We start from the raw sequence: 21,379 nt of genomic DNA, 5'->3' as shown, positions 1-21,379 counted from the left end.
GTATACAAGATGAGACTGCAGCTAGAGACCTTCCGGTTAATCTTAACAAGTTTATTGCATACATGATAGACATTGATAACCGGCTCAGAGAGAGAGAGAAAAACAAACAACGTAACAGACGTTCTACTTTGTCCATAGCCCCTCGTTTCTCTAACCCAGTGGTGAGTAGCCAAACGCCTCTTCCGGAACCTGAACCCATGCAATTGGGTAGCGCTAAACTCACTGAGGCAGAGAGACAACACAGACGTAACGAGGGGTTATGTATGTATTGTGGCAAGAAGGGACATCTAAGATCGTCATGCCCGGTTCGGCCGGAAAACTTGCACACCTAAGGCACGTACGGGGACCGACCTTAGGTGTGATGTATATGTCCCCTAAATTGACTAAGAACCGTTTCCTTGTCAAAGTAACCTTATCTTTCAAGAACACTACTGTTCAGTGTGAGGCTATGATTGACTCTGGGGCAGCGGAGAATTTCCTAGACAAAGAATTCTCTGCAAAACATCTCATGCCCTTAAGACATAAAGAGAAACCTATAGCAGTCGAGGCCATTGATGGAAGGCCTCTTACCCAGCCTTTCATCACACACGAAACTCTGCCAATCACTATTTCAGTGGGTATTCTCCATTCTGAAGAAATGACCTTTCAAATTATATCTTCACCTACAGTGCCGATAATACTCGGTTTTCCTTGGCTCCTGAAACACAATCCACGTTTGGATTGGATTGAAGGAGAGATTATGAGTTGGGGTGAGAGATGCAAAGGTGTTTGCTTTAAGCAAATCCCACAACCTATTGACACCATCAATGTTCCTGTTACACCTCCCTTGACCACACAAATCCCACAGCAGTATATGGATTTGAAAGAGGTATTTAACAAGGTCCAGTCAGAAGGGTTACCTCCTCATAGACCTTATGACTGTACTATAAACTTATTACCAGGGACTATGCCTCCCAAGGGAGGAATCTATGCCTTGTCCCCCCAGGAAAATCTTTGTTTGGAGGAATATATTAAGGATGCTCTCAGAAAGGGTCATATCCGTAGGTCCTCCTCACCAGCCGGGGCTGGATTCTTCTTTGTCTCTAAAAAAGAAGGAGACCTACGCCCTTGTATTGATTATAGGGGTTTGAATAGGATTACCATTAAAAACGCCTACCCTATTCCCCTTATATCAGAGCTATTTGACAGATTGAAGGGAGCTCGAGTCTTTACCAAGCTCGATCTCCGAAGTGCATACAATCTAGTCAGGATTAAGGACGGTCACGAATGGAAGACCGCATTTAACACCAGAATGGGACATTACGAATACCTGGTTATGCCGTTTGGATTATGTAACGCTCCAGCGGTATTCCAGGATTTTATTAACGATGTCCTAAGAGAGTACCTTCACATGTTCGTTCTAGTGTATTTGGACGACATTCTCATCTATTCCCCAGATCTAGAGACACATCACGATCATGTGAGAATTGTACTGAAAACCCTGTTACAAAACGGCCTTTACTGTAAACTGGAAAAATGCCAGTTTGACCAAACGGAGATACAATTCCTTGGATACGTTATATCTCCGTCTGGTTTCCAGATGGATCCTCGCAAACTGGAGGCAGTCTTACAGTGGCCATTACCCAAGGGCCTTAAAGCTACTCAACGCTTTATAGGTTTTGCAAATTACTACCGCAAATTCATAAGGGGATTTTCCTCCGTGATTTCCCCTATAACCAATTTAACAAAAAAAGGAGCAAATTGTATATCTTGGCCCAAAGAAGCAAGAGAGGCATTTGAACAATTAAAATTTTTATTTTCCTCAGCACCTGTCCTGACCCATCCTGATCCATCCAAACCATTTATCCTCGAGGTGGATGCATCAGAGACAGGAGTTGGAGCCATTCTGTCTCAAAGAGAAAGTCCTGATACGCCTTTACATCCCTGTGGATTTTACTCTCGCAAACTCACACCTGCAGAGAGGAATTACGACATAGGGAATAGGGAACTTTTGGCCATTGTACTTGCCCTTAAGGAATGGAGGCATCTCTTGGAAGGTTCCAAAGAGCCACTTTTGATCTTTACTGATCATAAGAATTTGGCTTATATTGGGGACGCTAAGAGACTGTCCTCTCGTCAGGCTAGGTGGTCATTGTTCCTCTCCCGATTCAATTTCGTAATTACGTACAGGCCTGGTACTAAAAACACCAAGGCAGATGCACTTTCTCGGCAGTTTGAGACAGATGAAGTACCAGAACAGGTGATATATCCTATTGTACCTCCTGAATGCCTCATTGCCACTACTGTTTCCGAAGTATCTTCTCCACTCTTCTGTGCCATAATAGCAGATCAAACTCAGGCACCTGTGGGAAAACCTCCGGACAAACTGTATGTGTCACCTCAGTTTCGAAAGAAGGTACTAGATTTGTTCCATGACAACCTCACAGCGGGCCATCCTGGAGTCCATAAAACTCTCTCAGCCGTCTCCAGGAGATTTTGGTGGCCTGCTCTTAGAAACGATATCAAAGATTATGTTGGGGCATGTCAAATATGTGCCGTTTCTAAAGTTCCTCCTAGGTCACCTCCTGGACTGTTACAACCACTGCCCATACCTAGTGCTCCATGGACCCACTTGGCCATGGATTTCATTGTGGATCTACCCAGTTCTAACGGGTTTAATACAGTTCTTATGGTTATTGATAGATTCACGAAGATGGCACATTTCATCCCACTTAAAAAATTACCATCTGCCCAAGATCTAGTTCAAATATTCTTGAGAGAGATCTTTCGGTTGCACGGTGTACCCAAAAACATAGTATCTGACAGAGGTACCCAGTTTGTTTCTAGGTTTTGGCGTTCCTTTTGCAAACAATTGGGCGTCGAACTCTCCTTTTCGTCAGCATATCACCCTCAAACAAATGAAGCAGCAGAGAGGGCGAATCAGTCTTTAGAAGCTTATTTACGTTGCTTTATAAATGCCAATCAATCTAACTGGTATGAGCTCTTACCCATGGCTGAGTTCGCCAGAAACAATGCCACTCATGAATCTTCTAATCACAGTCCATTCTTTGTTAATCAGGGTTATCACCCCACTGTTTTACCTTCTGCATTCTCAGACACAGATATCCCCGCTTTGAACACCCGTTTAGAATCGATTCATGATACCTGGGATTCCGTCCATTCAGCTCTGCAAAAAGCCTCATTCCGAGCAAAGGTCCAAGCTGACAAGAAACGGGGCGCTAATCCTGTCTATCTTCCAGGTGACAGGGTGTGGCTCTCCACAAGACATATCAAGCTTAAGGTCCCATCCATGAAATTTGCCCCTCGGTACATTGGTCCCTTTCGAGTTACCCAACGTATTAATCCAGTGACCTATTCCTTGGCACTACCGGCTCATATGAGAATAGCGAATACTTTCCATGTGTCTCTGCTCAAGCCCCTTACTTGCAATCGCTACACCAGGGTATCCACTCCTCCTCCGCCCTTGGTAGTGGGTGATCAAGAAGAATACGAAGTCCATTCTATCATGGACTCCAAATTATCCAGAGGTGTCTTGTCCTATCTCGTTGACTGGAAGGGTTATGGTCCCGAGGAACGTTGTTGGGTTCCTGCTGACCGGGTCCATGCGCCCCGTCTTATCCGGTCATTTCACAACCGCTTTCCTCTTAAGCCGGGTCCTTCCCGCCCGGTGCGCGGTCTTCGAGTGGGGGGTACTGTTGCGGTCACCAGCCCGCCGAGCCTCACGGTCGTGCCCGACCGGCACGACCGCTCCGACTACACGAGCTTACCTGCTCGTCGGCGAGCCGGGAACCGCGCACGTAGTTCTTCCGGGCATCGCGCCCAGATCCAAGATGGCGCCGACCGCGTGGTCGCGTCTATTGCTAGCCCCGCCCCCGAGAATTATACCAACGTGTGCGTGACGTCACGACGTCAACGCACACGCACGTTTTGGGGTCAGAGGTCGCCCTCTGACCAATCATAGCCTAGAGAGGGGTATTTAAACCCCTAGCTTTCCCCATTACTTTGCCATGTCGTGGTTTCAGTTTCCTGGTTTCCTGAAAGTGCTGATTCTGTGTTTCTGATTTCCTGGTATCCTGATCCTTGGCGTTTCCCTGGTTATTCTGATCTCTGGTTTCCCTGACTTGGCTTGTTTTATCGGTATTGAGTATTTTCTGGCTTCCTTGACCTCGGCTTTCCCTTTGACCATTCTCTGTCTCTAGCGTATTAGTCCGGCCATTCTAAGGTCCGGTTTACGCTCTATCCTATTATTTTCCTTTTCTTACTTATGTATATGTTTACATAAGTTCTGCGTGCTGGACCACATTACTAGTTGTGACATTAACATATATACATATATAACTCCACCCATAGTGTTATACAGTGACCCAACCGTCCTTGCCAATAAAAACATGGAGTGGTTCCTAATCACCACTCCCTCTCACCTCCCCCCTCGTCATAAAAAATCCTTCCAATGCCTGCCATCAGCCGACCTTATCCACGCTCGATGGGCACGAGACCTCAGGCAACCTAAAGTTAAACCTTTAGAGCAGGGGAGGTTTGAGACCTTAAAAAACTTGTTCATCTCATTCCATCTACTTAAACGTAACCTCAAACTCAATTGGCAAGGACATACCCCCGGCTAGCTGCGACAAAATATAGTATAGGGTGGGCGGGAGGGAAGCTGTTTGCTGGCCCGAATCCCAAGTGGCACTGAGGTAAGACCTCCCCCACACTGTCTTACACAGAACATAATCACACCCACAGATTCTTCCCAACCAATCCCATGCATCTATCCCCACACTCCTACATGTGCCCTTGTCCGCTTAGCTGCGCTATCTCCCCAGGGCCTTAACACACAATGATGCTAATATTGCCTCAGAGATCATGATTCCGATTAGGGGTGCCTTTGCAATCTTTATTAAAAAGTGCAATTCTGAAATGATGTATTTACTATAGGTGTCCTCTGAACCTCCCGTGTGTGTGGAAATCCTTGCTGAATGTAACAACAGTGTGATATAATTCACGTCATAAGGCTTTACAATCTCCTCAAAACATTTTACGGTTGTCGATATGTTGTTTTTGTCTTTCCCATTGTACAATTACTGGGGATAGACCAAGGGGATTAGTAATGTGTAAAATTAGTAATGTGTAATTTTAGACCAAACTAGCCGAGCTTGAAAAATAACTGATTTAGAGATTTTTTTTTGTGCTAAATCTTCTATTTTGGTCTTAACGTGAAATCGCTTTGGACAATTTCTACTTTAGTAAATAATCATGATAGTTTAATTACCTCTTGTAGCAGTTTCTTCGCTGCAAACCGTGGGATGCCGGTTAATTTAAAGTTCATTGTGATTGTTGCTGTAAAGAAGAATAGGATTGAATAGGTATCATTCTAACTGAATTCACAGAGTAAACCTATAATGTATCATTATGTTTTCCACTTAGATTGAAAGAGAACATTAAACATTTAACCTATCCATCCGCCTCACACCAATCATATCCCTCTTTCACTTCATTACTCTCTCCAGTCCCTTATAGTGTCTGTACCAAAATGTGTGGAACCAAAAAGAAGGTGTTTGGTTCCAGGGGGAAGTTTAATATGTGTTGCACTGAGTGCGAGTTAGAGCTAAAGTCAGACACGCATACACACACACACACAAATGCAGACACACAAACTAACACACAGATACACAGACACACAGAATTACACACTTCGAGATACACATAATCACACTCTTATTATTATATATACAGTGGGACCTCGGTTTACGAATTTAATGCGTTCTCCGGGACGTTTCTTATTGCGAAAAATTTGTAAACCGAAACACGGTTTCCCTTAGGAATGCATTGAAAACCAATTAATCCGTTCTGGAGGTCAGAAAAAAGTCAAATTGAGCTGGCATGGAAACCAACAACCCACAATGCAGAACACACAATAAAAGGCATGCAAACGACGAAGCTCAGCTCCCTACCTTTCCACAGCTTGAGAAATGCACCAAAAGGTCCCAAAACAACTGCAAACAATTTCCAGAATGGCTCGAAAACTCAGTGTAAAAGCCGCTCCAACACCTCCACACTCGACGCCACGTGCTACTCACAGGCTCCAGCATGCAGGGGGCGGTGCTATAAACCTCCCAGGTGCCATGCATCCTGGGGAACTTGCTTTGTATTGAAAAAAAAAAAATTGTAAACCGGGGCATTATTTTCAATGGATTTTCATTTGTAAACCGAAAATTATGTTAACCGAGGAGTTTGTAAACCGAGGTCTAGAGATGAGCGAACCCGAACTATAAAGTTCGGGTTCGTACTGAACATTACGATTTTTGGACCCTGAACTCCAACCCGGACATTTCAGTAACAGTTCGGGTTCGAGTTCGGTGATTGGCAATTTAATGGCGCGTTTTAAAAAGCTGCAGGGCAGCCAATCAACAAGCGTTTGACTTGTGTGCCCTTAGAAGCCATCACAGCCATGCCTACTAATGGCATGGCTGTGATTGGCCAGTGTAGCATGTGACCCAGCCTCTATATAAGCTGGAGTCACATGAGCTCTTATTAGTGTAGGGAGAGGATGCTGCAGCTGTGAGGGACAGATGAGGAAAGAATTCTGGTGTTGAATCTGCAAACTACAACGATTATTTTTGTGGGTGCTATACTACATTTTTGTACCCTGCCCTGAGCCCAGTGCCACAGAGAAACTTAGCAATCAGTCTGTTTGTTAGGTGGGCACTTGCAACTGCATGTGTGCCAGGCACATTACTTTAATCCTGTTCTGGTAGCTCAGTGGGCAACATCTAGGCATTTTTAAATACTGCTGTGACATTGCACTTTGAAAAATTCTAATGTTTTTGGTGCTAAAAAGTAAATTTGGGGCGTGCACTTCATATCTGAGAGTCAAATAGAACCGTCAAATACTGTGGTTACATCGCACTTTGAAAAATTCAAAAAAATGTTTGTGCTAAAAAGTAAATTTGCGGCCTGCGGTGCATTTCTTGCAGTCCAATTAAACCCTTAAATACTATTACATTGTTGGTTTAAAAAAAAAAAAAAAAAATCCCACTTTTGCATTGTTTCAAGTACTCCACCAACATGGCCAGTGCCGCTGACGCCGTTCAGCTTGTCCTTGCATCTGGACAGCCTGGAACACATGAGCGACTACATGCGCAACGACTGACGAGTTGCCCACATTCTAACTTGTGCTGATTACTGGGTGGCCACCCTGCTGGATCCCCGTTACAAGGACAGCGTGCCGTCCTTAATTCCCTCACTGGAGCATGATCGGAAGATGCGCGACTACAAGCGCACGCTGGTAGACGCGCTGCTGAGGGCATTCCCAACTGACACCGGGGGCTCAGTGGAAGCAGATGAAATCCCAAAGATCCTGGGGGCATACTTTAACCCCTTAAGAACCAAACATCTGTAATAAAAGGGAATCATGACATGTCACACATGGCATGTGTCCTTAAAGGGTTAAACAACTGAACCCCTCTGCCACTTACCCTGAATTGATGATGGACAGAGCGCATAGGGTGCCAAAGCTGTGCAACATAGCTGCGGATGTGCAGAGAGACATTGTAGTGAGACTACACTATTACAGGAGCAAGGAAGCACTGCTACAAGCACACAGGCAGCAACCAGAAATGCGACCCACATGAGAAGCATCTCGTTGTTTGTGGATCCATCAGCTGCCACCATGAGTAAGAGGAGGGAGTTCACTGACACCACTAAAGTGCTCCAAAATAACAATATACCATACAGATGGGCGCCCTCATCGTGGTGAACAGCCAGGAAACAATGGGGCCTCATGCAAAGTGATATAACAACCCCCCTGACCATCTCACCGTACAGAATGCAAACAGAGTGGAATAAAGTGCAAAGAAGAACATAAAAGGATGTTTCATGTGAAGAAAAGATTGTTTCATCTACAGACATTCTCACACAAACAAGTTGGGATGGCTAGCAAGGACATTCCTATGGGAAATGCACCACCATTGCTTATCGCACAGATGGTTACTCACATGTGCATACCTCGTATTCTAGATTTGACCTGTGCCCGACGGACAGAACTAACCTACATAACCTAAAGGTGGTGACCATTGAGCCGATCACCTGGTCGGACCATGCCCCAGTAACAGCTCATATGCATACATTATACCCTGCGAGGGGCAGAGGAGTGTGGCGCCTGAACAACTCTTTTAGTCAATAAGCCAGACGTACACCAACTAGGCAAAGACATGACACATTACTTTGTAGACAATTCACATCACACTACTCTTATGGCCACAACATGGGTAGCTAACAAGGCCATCATGAGAGGTCTACTAATACAACTTGGAGCTAACAAAAGGAAAAGGCAGGAGTCAGAATTAAGCAGACTTAGAAGATAGAAGCTCAGAACAAGGCCAAATCATCCAAGAAACTGGGCAAACAATTAAACAGGGTACGTAACAGTTCCACAACACACTAGTACTGACACACTAAAGTTCCTAGATCAGGTTCAGATACCACACTTATCACAAGCGGAGGAGGCGGAATTAGACTTTTTGCCAAAACCATCGCCAACCGCATAAAGCCAATGTTACCTGAATTGGTTTACTGAGAGCAGGCAGGATTTGTACCAGGCCGACAGGCAGGAGATAATACAAGGAGGTTTCTGGATCTTGTTGAAATAATCAAAAGAGAAAAAAGGTCGGGGCTTTTGCTGGCATTAGATGCTGAAAAAGCTTTCGACCACCTACATTGGGGGTACATGACAAAAGGTCCTTAAAAAATTTGAGTTCCCGGCTAACTTCTTAAGAGCAATACTGGCACTATACAGGACACCATCCTCCAAAATTCTTAATACTGTCTTTTTATCTAAAAAGTTTTTATTATCAAACGGTACCTGCCAAGGATGCCCCTTGTCGCCATTAATTTTTATATTAGCATTAGAACCATTGGTGAAGCACATACAAATTCACAATAGGATCAAGGGACTAGACACAGCGGTAGGAGAACAAACGATAGCACTATTCGCTGATGATATTCTCCTATCACTAACAAACCCCACAGAATCACTCCCCCAACTAATGCGCTTTTTAGAAGCTCCCTCACATACTGATTCTATTCCGCACTCTCCCAGTAGAAATACCTAACAGTATTGTTACAAACTTCCAAAAGGTTTTAAACGCCCACGTGTGAAAACATAGACCTCCTCGCTTACTGGCTCTCACACTACAATTCCGACTGCATGAGGGAGGTTTGGTTGTACCACAAATATTATACGGCCACTATGTTAGCACAAATAGGAGGCCTCCTTGACAAAACTGAATATCCCCTTTGATATACACTAGAAAAACTCGGTGATCACCCCACATTCTATTTTAACCCTGTTAAATCGCACACAGCCGCAGCAGGCACCACATCTTCCCCCCTTCCCCCATCCAATGGTATATATTAGAACAAGCAATAAGTGCCCCACATTTAATAACAGATCTACTATGGGTCTCGAAACAACAGTATCCACGTAAAGGCTACAACAAAATGTTCACTATCATTATGGTGCGAATGGGTTCCAAAACTGGTATCGCTACCGATAGGCATGTATGCCACTATACCTGCGCTCTGGCCTAAATCCCCATGTGCATTTAAACAAAATGGGGATTTAGGCCAGAGCGCAGGTAACGTTTTCTTGGTTTTACTATGCATTTTAAGCTGTTGGATACTAAGATACTGCTGCTGTAAGCTTTGTGTATATATGCCACTATGCTGAGCTTGCAATATTGCACACGTGACCTGTATCTAGCGAATTGGAGTAAGAGGGGTATAAAAAGAGTAATACCGTTAATAGGGAAAGAAGGGATTTGTCAATTTGCAGATTTCGTTTGCATTACCAAATAAAGAATTGTTCACATACCTTCGTATAACATAGAAACATAGAATGTGACGGCAGATAAGAACCATTCGGCCCATCTAGTCTGCCCAGTTTTCTAAATACTTTCATTAGTCCCTGGCCTTATCTTATAGTTAGGATAGCCTTATGTCTATCCCACGCATATCCCACGCATGCTTAAACTCCTTTACTGTGTTAACCTCTACCACTTCAGCTGGAAGGCTATTCCATGCATCCACTACCCTCTCAGTAAAGTAATACTTCCTGATATTATTTTTAAACCTTTGTCCCTCTAATTTAAGACTATGTCCTCTTGTTGTGGTAGTTTTTCTTCTTTTAAATATAGTCTCCTCCTTTACTGTGTTGATTCCCTTTATGTATTTAAATGTTTCTATCATATCCCCCCTGTCTCGTCTTTCCTCCAAGCTATACATGTTAAGATCCTTTAACCTTTCCTGGTAAGTTTTATCCTGCAGTCCATGAACCAGTTTAGTTGCCCTTCTTTGAACTCTCTCTAAGGTATCAATATCCTTCAGAAGATATGGTCTCCAGTACTGTGTACAGTACTCCAAGTGAGGTCTCACCAGTGTTCTGTACAATGGCATGAGCACTTCCCTCTTTCTACTGCTAATACCTCCTCCTATACAACCAAGCATTCTGCTAGCATTTCCTGCTGCTCTATTACATTGTCTGCCTACCTTTAAGTAATCAGAAATAATCACCCCTAAATCCCTTTCCTCAGATGTTGAGGTTAGGAGTCTATCAAATATTCTGTACTCTGCCCTTGGGTTTTTACGTCCAATATGCATTATCTTGCACTTATCCACATTAAAAGTCAGTTGCCACAACTCTGACCATTTTTTTTTTTGTAAATATATTTTTATTGTCATTTTCATATATTCAATGTGAGACTCGCAGGTCTCAAGTGTTGTAAACAATATATAAATCGAGACTCGCAGGTCTCTTTGAGGTAAGCAAACTGAGCACAACGTGTGCTATAAAGTACAGGTTGGAAGTGGAGCACGCAGGCCCCCGACAGTGGTGGACACGCAGGTCCTATCAGAAGTGAACCTTGGTTAAGTTTTTGGTAAAACATTCGTGCGTCCCTCTGGGTTTAACTGCATAGTAGGTTAACCCTAGTAGTTGTCATAGTGTTTAAGTACAAAACGAATGTATCTGCGGTTCATAGGGTAAGGGGGTTAGGTAACCAAATGTTCAAAACATCTCTCAGTCATTGTAGGTGAGCTTTGTGTGTCTGCGTGGCAGCCTGAGCCGTCGTACAGTGATCCTACGTGACTCTGTGTTGTCGGGGCAGTTGCCTACGGCCTTAATGGAGGATGTGGGAATTGTTAGAGGGGGGGGGGGAAGCAGGGGGTGGGGGGGATTCTGAGGGTGGGAGGGGTATGAGGCTCCGTGGTGGGTTGGGTGGGTGGGGTGGTAGAGTCAGTCCGTCCCGTCGTGTGAGTCTCCCGTCTCCAGATAAGTGGTGAAGTCTGTCTGTATAGTGGTTACTATCCAGTGCGTCCAGGTCTCCATATATTTCCCAGTGGTATTGGTGGCTCCTGAGTGGAGTTCTTCTATAGCCCTGAGGTCCTCCATTTGGTTGAACCAGGCTTTTAGGGGTGGGGGTCTGTCCTGTCTCCAGTATTGAGGGATGATCTGCTTTGCTACGTTGAGGATCCTAATTGTCAGGGATTTTTTATACCTAGATCTGGGTGTTGTCGTGTGGTGTAACAGCATCGCCGCTGGGTCCAGCGGAGGTGGTGCATCTGACAACCTTGACAGGATATCGTGGATAGACTTCCAGAATGGTGTTATCTTACGGCAGTCCCACCATAGATGTAGTGTGGTGCCTGTAGCCTCTCCACATCTCCAGCACAGGTCGGAGTGTGAGGGGTCTATGGCATGTAATCTGTGTGGTGTGCGGTACCAATGGCTCAATAGTTTAAATGCCGTCTCTTGCGTCTTCGAAAAGGTGGAGCAGTGGTGTGTTAGATAGCAAATTTTGTCCCATTCTGTCTCTGTAAATGTCTTCCCCAGGATCGTTTCCCATGTTCCCTTAAAGGCTGGAGTCTCTGTGGGGGTCTCCCTCTGTAGCAGTGAGTACAGGGTTGATATGCTGTGGGGAAGGGGGTCAGGATGGATACAGTGGTCCTCGAAGGTGGTCGGTTCCCTAGCGTGGTTCTGTCCTCCGGGCAGTGAGTTAATGTAGTTCGAGAGTTGTTTGTATTTAAAAGTTTGCATGAATGTGGGGTGTGTGCGTTCCGTCAGTTGTGTGAGTGTTTTCCGTCCGTTATGTGTGTGTATGTGGTGTAGTCTGGGGATTGGGTTATGTATGAGGTCTCTAAAGGCCTTTGGGTCCAGCCCGGGTGGAAAGTCTCGGTCATGGATAAGTGGTAGCAAGGGTGAGGGGTGTCGGGTGAGGCCATGTACCCGGGACGCTCTGTGCCATACCCGTAGGGTATGTTGCGCCAGAGAGGAGCATCCCCGACCCAGGCCCCCTCCGGAGCACCATGGTAGGGTCGACACCGGCCCCGCTGTCTCAGTCTCTTCCACCGTTTTCCACTGTTTGTGGACGTTGGTCTTGGTCCAGTCTAGGACCCTCCGCAGGTGGCCAGCCGTGTAATATAGGTAGAAGTCGGGGATGGCCAGCCCCCCCCTCTCCTTGGGTAGAGTGAGGGTCTGGTACTTGAGACGTGGTCTTTTCCCGTTCCATATGTACACGCTAGTCAGTGTGCGTAAGGTGGTGAAGAATCTTTTAGGGATTGTTATGGGGAGTGTCTGGAATAGGTAGAGTAATCGTGGGAGAAGGTTCATTTTAATTACCTGAACCCTTCCCAGCCACGATATATGTGGGTGGGACCATTCGGCTAGTTCCCTTTTGAAAGTGTTCAGTATAGGGGGGAAGTTTTCTCTGTATATGTCTTCTTTCTGTCTGGTTAGCCATGTGCCTAGGTAACGTATTTTGTGTTCTGCCCATTGGAATGGGAAGCTGGAGCGGATGGGGGTAATTCTGTTGTCAGGTAAGTCTACATTCAGTATGTGGGATTTGGAGTAATTTATTCTGAGGTTGGAGATGAGTCCGAATGTCTTGAAGGATTGCAGGATGTTGGGGAGAGATATCTCCGGTTTCGTAACGTAAAAGAGGAGATCATCCGCGTATGCGGCCACTTTGTGATGTGTGTCTCTTGTGCGTATGCCCGTTATGTCGTGGTGTTCTCTGATGGCTATCATAAAGGGTTCCAGGGCAAGGACGAAGAGCAGTGGGGAAAGTGGGCAACCCTGGCGGGTGCCGTTGTGTATCGGGAATTCTTCCGTCAGTGCCCCGTTGATTATGACATGAGCCGTGGGCCCATCATACATGGCTGTGATCCAGTCCTGCATGTGGGGTCCCAGACCTATTTGGCCCAGGATCTGGAATAGGTACTCCCATCCCACTCTGTCGAAGGCCTTCTCCGCGTCCGTGGACAGAAGGAGAAGGCCTCCGGCGTCGCAGGTCTTGTTGTGCATAAGGGCAAGGGTTCGGATGGTATTGTCTCGTGCTTCACGGTCTGTGACAAAACCGACTTGGTCGGGGTGCACTAGTGTGGGAATGTGTGGCTGCAGGCGACCGGCAAGCATCTTCGCCATCAATTTAATGTCACAGTTGATGAGGGAGATGGGCCTGTAGTTCCCGCAGTGCTCCGCGTCCTTGCCCTCCTTTGGAATGATAGTAATGTGTGCTGTCAATGCCTGTTTGGGGAAATGGTGACCTTCTCTAATCGAGTTAAAGGAGGCCAGCATAGGTTGGTGTAATCTGTCTGCGAAGTGCTTGTAGTAGCAAAGAGGCAGGCCGTCGGGGCCCGGACTCTTGCCGGGTTTAGTTCCTTTAATCGCCCTCGACAGTTCCTCAGCTGAGAAAGGTTCATCGAGCTGGTCGGCCACCTGTTGGTCTAGTACGGGTAGTTTATGGGTCGTCAGGTATTGTCGGATGGAGTCTTTTAGGTGGGCGGCCGCCGTCTCCGACTTCGGTCGGGGAAGCGAGTAGAGTTCTGAGTAGAAAGTCTTTATCGTTTGCATGATTTCGGATGGTAGGCGGCGCGTCACTCCCTGTTTGTCTCGTATTTTATTGATGTAAGTCATTTGGCGTCGTTTCGCCAGCATCCTGGCTAAGAGCTTGCCGCTCTTATTGCCGTGTAGGGAGAAAAAGGCTCTATGTCTGAGGGCTTCTCTATGGTGTTTGGACTGGATCAGGGAGGTCAGGTCTCGTCGCAGTTGTAGGAGTTGTGTGTGAAGGGCCGGGGATTGGTTTTGTTTGTGGAGCGTGTCGTGTTGATGTATGTCTGTTATGAGTTCCGTGATTCGGGCTTCCCGTTGTTTCTTGAGTTCTGCGCCCTTTTGTATGAAGTGTCCCCGTATGACGCTTTTGTGTGCTTCCCACCTAATTGTCGGTGAGGTGTCCTCTGGTGCGTTGTCCTGAAAGTATTCGGTCAAAACTCTGTCAAAGTGCGTGGTCATGTCTTGGCGTGATAGCAGGTATTCGTTCAGTCTCCATTTGGTCCTTGCGGGTCTAAGGAGCGGGGATCGGAGGGTGATAAGGACTGGAGCGTGGTCTGACCAGGTCGCTGCTCCAATCTTTGCGTCTCGTATTAAGGAGAGGTGGTAGTGTGTGGTGAGAAAGTAGTCTATGCGAGTGTATGTCCGGTGGGGGTGGGAGTAGAATGTATAGTCTCGTTCGTCCGGGTGGTGTGCCCTCCAGCAGTCAATTAGTCTGTGTTTATTCAGTAGGGCGGTTATTGCTCTAAGGTGTTGTCTGGGGAGGTGGGAGGTGCCCGTGGAGCTGTCCCAGGTTGGGTCTATGGCAACGTTTAAGTCGCCCCCTATTATGAGGACCCCCTCTGTGAAAGCGTGAAGCTTCCGCAGAGTGCTTTTAAGGTAGTGGTGGTGTTTGTAGTTTGGTGCGTACAAAGTGGCAAAGGTGTAGAGGTGGTCGGATATTGTGCCTTTTACAAAAAGGAATCTCCCTTCCCTGTCAGTCATGTTTGCCTTCTCCACAAACGGTATTTTCTTATTAAATAGTATCGCCACCCCCCTGGATTTTCCTTCGTGGAAGTCACTGTAGTATCCTGTTGGGAAGTGATGGTTAGTCAGCTTGGGCCTGTCCCCATCTCTAAAGTGGGTCTCCTGTATCATTACTACAGATGCTTTCTGCGAGTGGAAGTCCCGCAGTGCCCCAGACCTCTTCTCCGGTTTGTTAAGCCCTTTGGCGTTTATGGAGAGGACAGTGAGGTCGCACGGCAGTAGTGGTCTGTCGGTCATCGTGGGATGTGTGTACTTGTCTGTGTCGGGTCCGGTCAGTGTGTGTAGTGGGTCAGTAGGGTCGTCCGGTTGAGGAGGGGAAGGAGGGAGGGGGACGGGGGGGGGGGAGGACAGGTATGGGGCGGGAAGGGAAGGGGGATCTAGGCGGGGAAACTATGTACAGTGAACCAAGCAGCCACTCGGTGGTGGCTGTTTAAGGGTCGAGCGTCGGGGGACAAGGAGTGGTGGGGTCCACCAGTGGTCCACCAAGTCCCGTCCACCTGTCTGTGGGCGCTCTCTTCCTATTGGGGAAAGCGGAGGAGGTCGAGAGTCTCCGTGTGAGTCCCGCCCGGGAATCCCGGGGTTGTGTGGCCTCCCGTGCCCTCACACCCCTGGCTCTCGTGTGTCGGGTCTCACCTGGAACCTCCAGCCCCCTTACGGCTTCAAATGTATGTGGTGGGTGAGTGGGTGTTAGATTCATCCTCGTCCTAAACTCGCATTGGCCTGGGGCCCTCAGTGGGTAGGGTTTGTTTCTTTGGGCGTTTGGTTTTGGTGTGGCGTGTGGCCCAGTGGGTAGATCAGTGAGCATCAACAAACAAGAATAGTTGAAATAACATATTAAGCAATTATAACAGTTTAAATGAACTTATTAGGCAAGCATATATTGAACAGTTTATCTACCTAAGAAAAGGTCCCGTTTCCCCATTCCTCAGGATTGGTTTCGGTTTTCCCATGCAACTCTACGGGTGTAAGTCCTAGTCTGTTTCCTTGTGTTGTGAGGAGGTTAGGACAGTTTGCGACTCTCATGGTGTGGGTGGGAGGGGGTACCCCGTTCGTGATTTTAGCGGTTGTCGGGGGTGGGTTCAGATTCCAAGTTAGCATTCTTTGGTGTCTCGCACCCATCCCTAGTTCGAGGTAGGCCCTGTACTCGTCCTCCACCTTCTGGTTTTGGTGTTGAGTTAACTCCCCTGTTGCTATCGAGAAGGGGGGTCGTGCCCCGGGTGAACCGCACCAGCATCGGCCCCCGCCTCTGCTCCCCCACCGGTTCCTTGCAGGGCGGTATCACCTCCGCGGTGCGGTCCAGCCAGGGACGCCCCCCTCGCCCCTCCGCTAGGGGGGGTTCGCTAAAGTCGTCTCAGGACGTGTGTCTGGGCTAGGGGGTAGTGATGGTGGGCCGATTAAGATTTGCTCGGGTGTGAGCTACCTGTCTCTATCTCTAGCGGGGTCCTAGGCTGTTACAGGGCGAACCTTCTGGTGTTAGTGTTGTATTAATTCCCCTGTTGCTGTCCAGGAGGGGGGTCGTGCCCCGGGTGTGCCGCACCTGCATCGGCCCCCACCTCTGCTCCCCCACCGGTTCCTCGCAGGGCGGTGTCGCCTCTGCGGTACGGCCCAGCCCGGGACGTCCCCCTCACCCCTCCACCAGGGGGGGGTTCGTTAAAGTCGACTTAGGTCGTGCGTCTGGACTAGGGGGTGGTGATGGTGGGCCGGTTAAGGCTTACTCGGGTGTGAGCTACCTGTCTCACACGGAATTGTATCTCTAGCGGGGTCCCAGGCTGCCTCCGGGCATGTAGCTTCCCTCCCCTCCTCCCCCCCCCCTCCCGCCCCCCCCTCCCCCCCCCCCCCCCCCTCCCCCCTCCCCCCCCCCTCCCCCCCCCCCCCCCCCCGTTACTTGTTGTAATGAATCAAGTGGAGTCTAGTGGAACAAAAGGAAAAAGTCTCGTATGTGGTGCATGGGTGGTCTTAGTCTCTGAGTTCATGGAGCGTAGTTAATACTTGCAGTTAGGATCAGAGGTAGAAATGTCTCTCGGCTTAAGAGGTTGCTCCTGATTGGCGTATGGTCTGGGCTCTGGTTCTCCGTTGTCTGCGGGGTTGTGAGACCGTTCCTGGGTGGAGGGAGTAAAATGACATCGGGTCTGGCCATGTGAGCTGAATAGGCGGTAGTTGCAGTTCAGTAGTCAGGTCTGCTAGGTCCTCTGGGGTTCTCACCACAAATAAGCCGTTGGGAGTGGAAGCTTGTAGTCCTGAGGGATAAGTCCATCGGTAGCGTATTTTGTTAGATTGTAGGACACGAGTCAGGGGTTTAAGTGTCCTTCTGTAGGCCAGAGTTGCTGGCGACAGGTCAGGGTACAGTTGTAGGGGTGTGCCGTTCAACAGGACCCGGTCTGATTCTCGGGCCTGTCTCAGGATGTCCTCCTTTAGTTGGTAGCTCGCTAGGCAGCAGATTGTGTCTCTGGGAGGGGACTCCGGGGGGCCCCTAGGTCTCAGGGCCCTGTGTGCCCGCACAAATTCTATGTGCGTGGTTTCAGGCCTTCCAAGGAGCCTGTTGAATAGCCCCATTAGTGTTACGCGGATCGGGGTAGTTTGATCCAGTTCTTCCGGGATCCCCCTCACCCTGATATTTTGTCTGCGTCCCCTATTGTCTAGGTCTTCGAGGTGTAGGGCCATCTGGCGTAGTTGTGCCTCATGTACCTTCAGGGTATTTGTAGTGGCGTTTTGTGTGGCAGTCAGATGGTCACTATCCGCTTCCAGCTGGGATACCTTTTGGTGCAGGCCCTGTAGTTCTTCTCGGAGGGAGTGGAGCTCTGCCGTGATGGAGTTTCGGAGCTCAGAGTTCGCCTCCTTGAGGTCTGCCTTGGTTGGTAGTGCCCGGATTAAAGTCACCCATTCCGGTGTATGCCCTGGGTGGGGGTTGGTGTCGGTGATGTCCGTGCAGGGATCTGCGGTTGGGGAAGGAGGGCGCGAGGCCCACGAGGTCCCGGAATCCGTCGAGGCCTGCGAAGCCAGGTCCGCCGGGGTTTTCAGGTATTTGTGCAAGGTGGACGCCGGAGTGCCCTTGGTTGTGTCTGCGGGCTTACCAGCGTGTGATGAGCGATGTGTTTTGCCCATTTTGTGTTTGTAGGGAGTGGATGGACGAGGATTTAAGATAAGCCTGCGGGGAGCTCTCAGATTAAGCTGCCATTCCTCTCGGCCTCCAAGCCACGCCCCCCAACTCTGACCATTTTTACTAGTTTACCTAAATCATTTGCCATTTGGCTTATCCCTCCTGGAACATCAACCCTGTTACATATCTTAGTATCATCCGCAAAAAGACACACCTTACCATCAAGTCCTTCTGCAACATCACTAATAAAAATATTAAAGAGAATGGGTCCAAGTACAGATCCCTGAGGTACCCCACTGGTGACAAGCCCAAGCTTCGAATATACTCCATTGACTACAACCCTCTGTTGCCTGTCACAGCCACTGCCTTACCCATTCAACAATATTTCCAATCCAAACTCAGATTGTAGTTTATTGATAAGCCTTCTATGTTCAACAGTGTCAAAAGCCTTACTGAAATCTAGGTAAGCAATGTCTACTGCACCACCCTGATCTATAATTTTAGTTATCCAATCAAAAAAATCAATAAGATTAGTTTGGCATGATCTCCCTGAAGTAAACCCATGTTGTCTCTGATCTTGAAATCCATGTGGTTTTAGATGTTCAACAATCCTATCCTTTAACATGGTTTCCATCACTTTCCCCACTACTGAAGTAAGGCTTACTGGCCTATAGTTGCCCGACTCCTCCCTATTACCTTTCTTGTGAATGGGCACACCATTCGCTAACTTACAATCTTCTGGGACTTCTCCTGTTAACAATGATTGGTTAAATAAATCTGTTAATGGTTTTGCTAGTACACCACTAAGCTCTTTTAATAACTTTGGGTGTATTCCATCAGGTCCCATTGACTTATTTGTCTTTACTTTTGACAGTTGAAATATAACCTCTTCCTCTGTAAACTCACATGTAATAAATGACTCATTTATCCTTTTTCTTAACTGAGGTCCCTCTCCTTCATTTTCATCTGTAAATACCGAACAAAAATATTAATTGAGGCAGTCAGCTAGACCTTTATCCGCATCTACATACCTTCCTTCTTTTGTTTTTAATCTAACTAATCCTTGTTTTACTTTTCTTTTCTCATTTATGTATCTAAAAAAAGTTGCCCCCTTTTTTTACTGACTGTGCTATTTTCTCTTCTGTGTGTGATTTGGAAGCTCTTATAACTTGCTTAGCCTCTTTCTGCCTAATCTTATAGGTCATTCTGTCTTCCTCACTCTGGGTTTTCTTATAATTACTAAATGCTAACTTTTTGTTTTTTACTATTTTGGCCACATCTGCGGAGTACCACAGTGTAAAACATGTATGTACGTAGTGGGGAATTGTGATGCAAAACTAACCCCATTCAACCCCCAATAACGACAGACCACTTAGTATGGATGAAACAGGCCACAGCATTTAATATCACAAACTAAATTACTGCATAACACATCCATAACTTTATTTATTAAATCTCTTCTTTTTCGGTTACCAAAAACGTTAGACATAAATAAGCATAAATTAACATATATACATATATAACTCCACACATAGTGTTATGCAGTGACCCAACCGTCCTTGCCAATAAACATCCAGTGGTTCCTAATCACCACTTCCTCTCACCTCCCCCCTCGTCATAAAAATAATATCTTTCCAATGCCCGCCATCAGCCGACCTTATCCACGCTCGATGGGCACGAGACCTCAGGCAACCTAATGTTAAACCTTTGAAGCAGGGGAGGTTGAGACCTTAAAACTTGTTCATCTCATTCCATATACTTAAACGTAACCCCTCAAACTCAATTGGCAAGGACATACCCCCGACTAGCTGTGGCGGGCGGGAGGGAAGCTGTTTGCTGGCCCGAATCCCAAGTGGCACTGAGGTAAGACCACCCCCACACTAACTTACACAGAACATAATCCCACCCACACACTCTTTCCCAACCAATCCCGTGCATCTATCCCCACACTCCTACATGTGCCCTTGTCCGCTTAGCTGCGCTATCTCCCCAGGGCCTTATTTTATAGAAGGACAAATTAGTAGGAGTGGAGGTAAATAAGCTTCAGGATTTTTGACAAATTATGTCTTGGAATGGGAATCTTAACTATGCTACAAATATTTACTGACAATTAACTGACCTGTTAAATAAGGGTATACAGGAAAATGGGAAAAAGAACTTGAATGTGTGTTGGAACACAGGAGATGGCATGCGGCAATGGTGGGAGTACAAAGGGCCACCCATTGCTTAGACCACATAGAATCAGCTTAAAGGCTGTGGATGAGGTGGTATCTTACACCCCAAGGCCTTGCACACATATATCCTGGGGCTATCCCCAAATGTTGGCGATGTGGTGGGGAGACAGACACCTTAACTTTGCCTTTTTGGCATTGTTCAGCATTAAAACACTTTTGGTTGCAGGTACAGGTGCTCACTGAGCATACTACGACATTGTTGCTTCCGCTTAGCCCAGAATTTTATTTGCTTCACAGGCTGCCTACAACCTTCCCAAAACTTGCACATCTCATAGGCAGCCATGCATAGCGAGACTTTTGAAATCTCCTAACAGTCCTGATATCAGGTTACTTAAAGAGAAAATAAACCGCACCAAAAAATATGAGGAAATGGCACAGAAAATTATGGGTACGAGGGGCAAATTTACCAAAGCATGGGGACAATGGCAAGAATAATTAATTATGGGGCGCTGCATGGATACAGAATAGATGACTCCAATTGTATCTGGAACATCTTAAGAAATTGTATTTAGAACATCTCATGGAATTGTATTCTTTAAAAAATATATATATATATATTTTGGTGTATGTATGTGTTTACTTTTTGTATTTAAAAAAATAATAACAATTGTATAGAAGTTACATTGTATGCTGGAATTCATATTTGTGGGGTATGTTGACCCATACTCAGTAGCACCCTGTGGCTCTGTGAATGAGTGCAGTCCCCGTTTCTTTTTTTGTATATTAGAATTGAGTCACGAGGGGTCACCACGGGAAGCCTATTATAAGAGGATGAGCCTCAAATAGACATATTGATCATGAAACATCCAACTCACTGATTATCTGGCCATTTATTGCATTCAAATGATTCTGGGAAATGTGGTCCATTGGGGGCATAGTTTGAGATACCTGCTTTATATAGAGCATGAAAAGTCAACAGTTTGTGATAAAAAACGTAGAATGATGGATAGTTCATCTGGACTAATTTCTAAACAGTTTTCACTAGAGATAGAGGTAAGCGAAGATATTATAGGATATAAAATTATAGAATATAAATATAAAAATTATGAGAAAGCTCAGTTAACCCATGGATTGATGATTTAGTTTGTAAAAAAAAGACCTCTTGGAGCGTGCAGTTTGAGAATTCCTTTAACCACAGTT

At 46.7% G+C, this 21,379-nt stretch overlaps 1 protein-coding gene across 1 annotated transcript in view; it reads right to left on the bottom strand.

The window, feature by feature from the left end:
• The window catches only part of LOC134607702 (uncharacterized), a 35,870-nt gene that overhangs the window by 10,408 nt on the left and 4,083 nt on the right, over positions 1–21,379 (bottom strand). Inside the window, exon 3 of the mRNA XM_063450243.1 lies at positions 5,270–5,337. Within this exon, the coding sequence (XP_063306313.1) occupies positions 5,270–5,337 (68 nt within the window). The remainder of the gene's footprint in view (positions 1–5,269; positions 5,338–21,379) is intronic.

The sequence above is a fragment of the Pelobates fuscus genome, chromosome 4 (genome assembly GCF_036172605.1).
Source record: "Pelobates fuscus isolate aPelFus1 chromosome 4, aPelFus1.pri, whole genome shotgun sequence".
Lineage (NCBI taxonomy): Eukaryota > Metazoa > Chordata > Amphibia > Anura > Pelobatidae > Pelobates > Pelobates fuscus.
The sequence above is the reverse complement of the archived record's forward strand: the minus strand, read 5'-3'. Positions and strand labels throughout refer to the sequence as shown.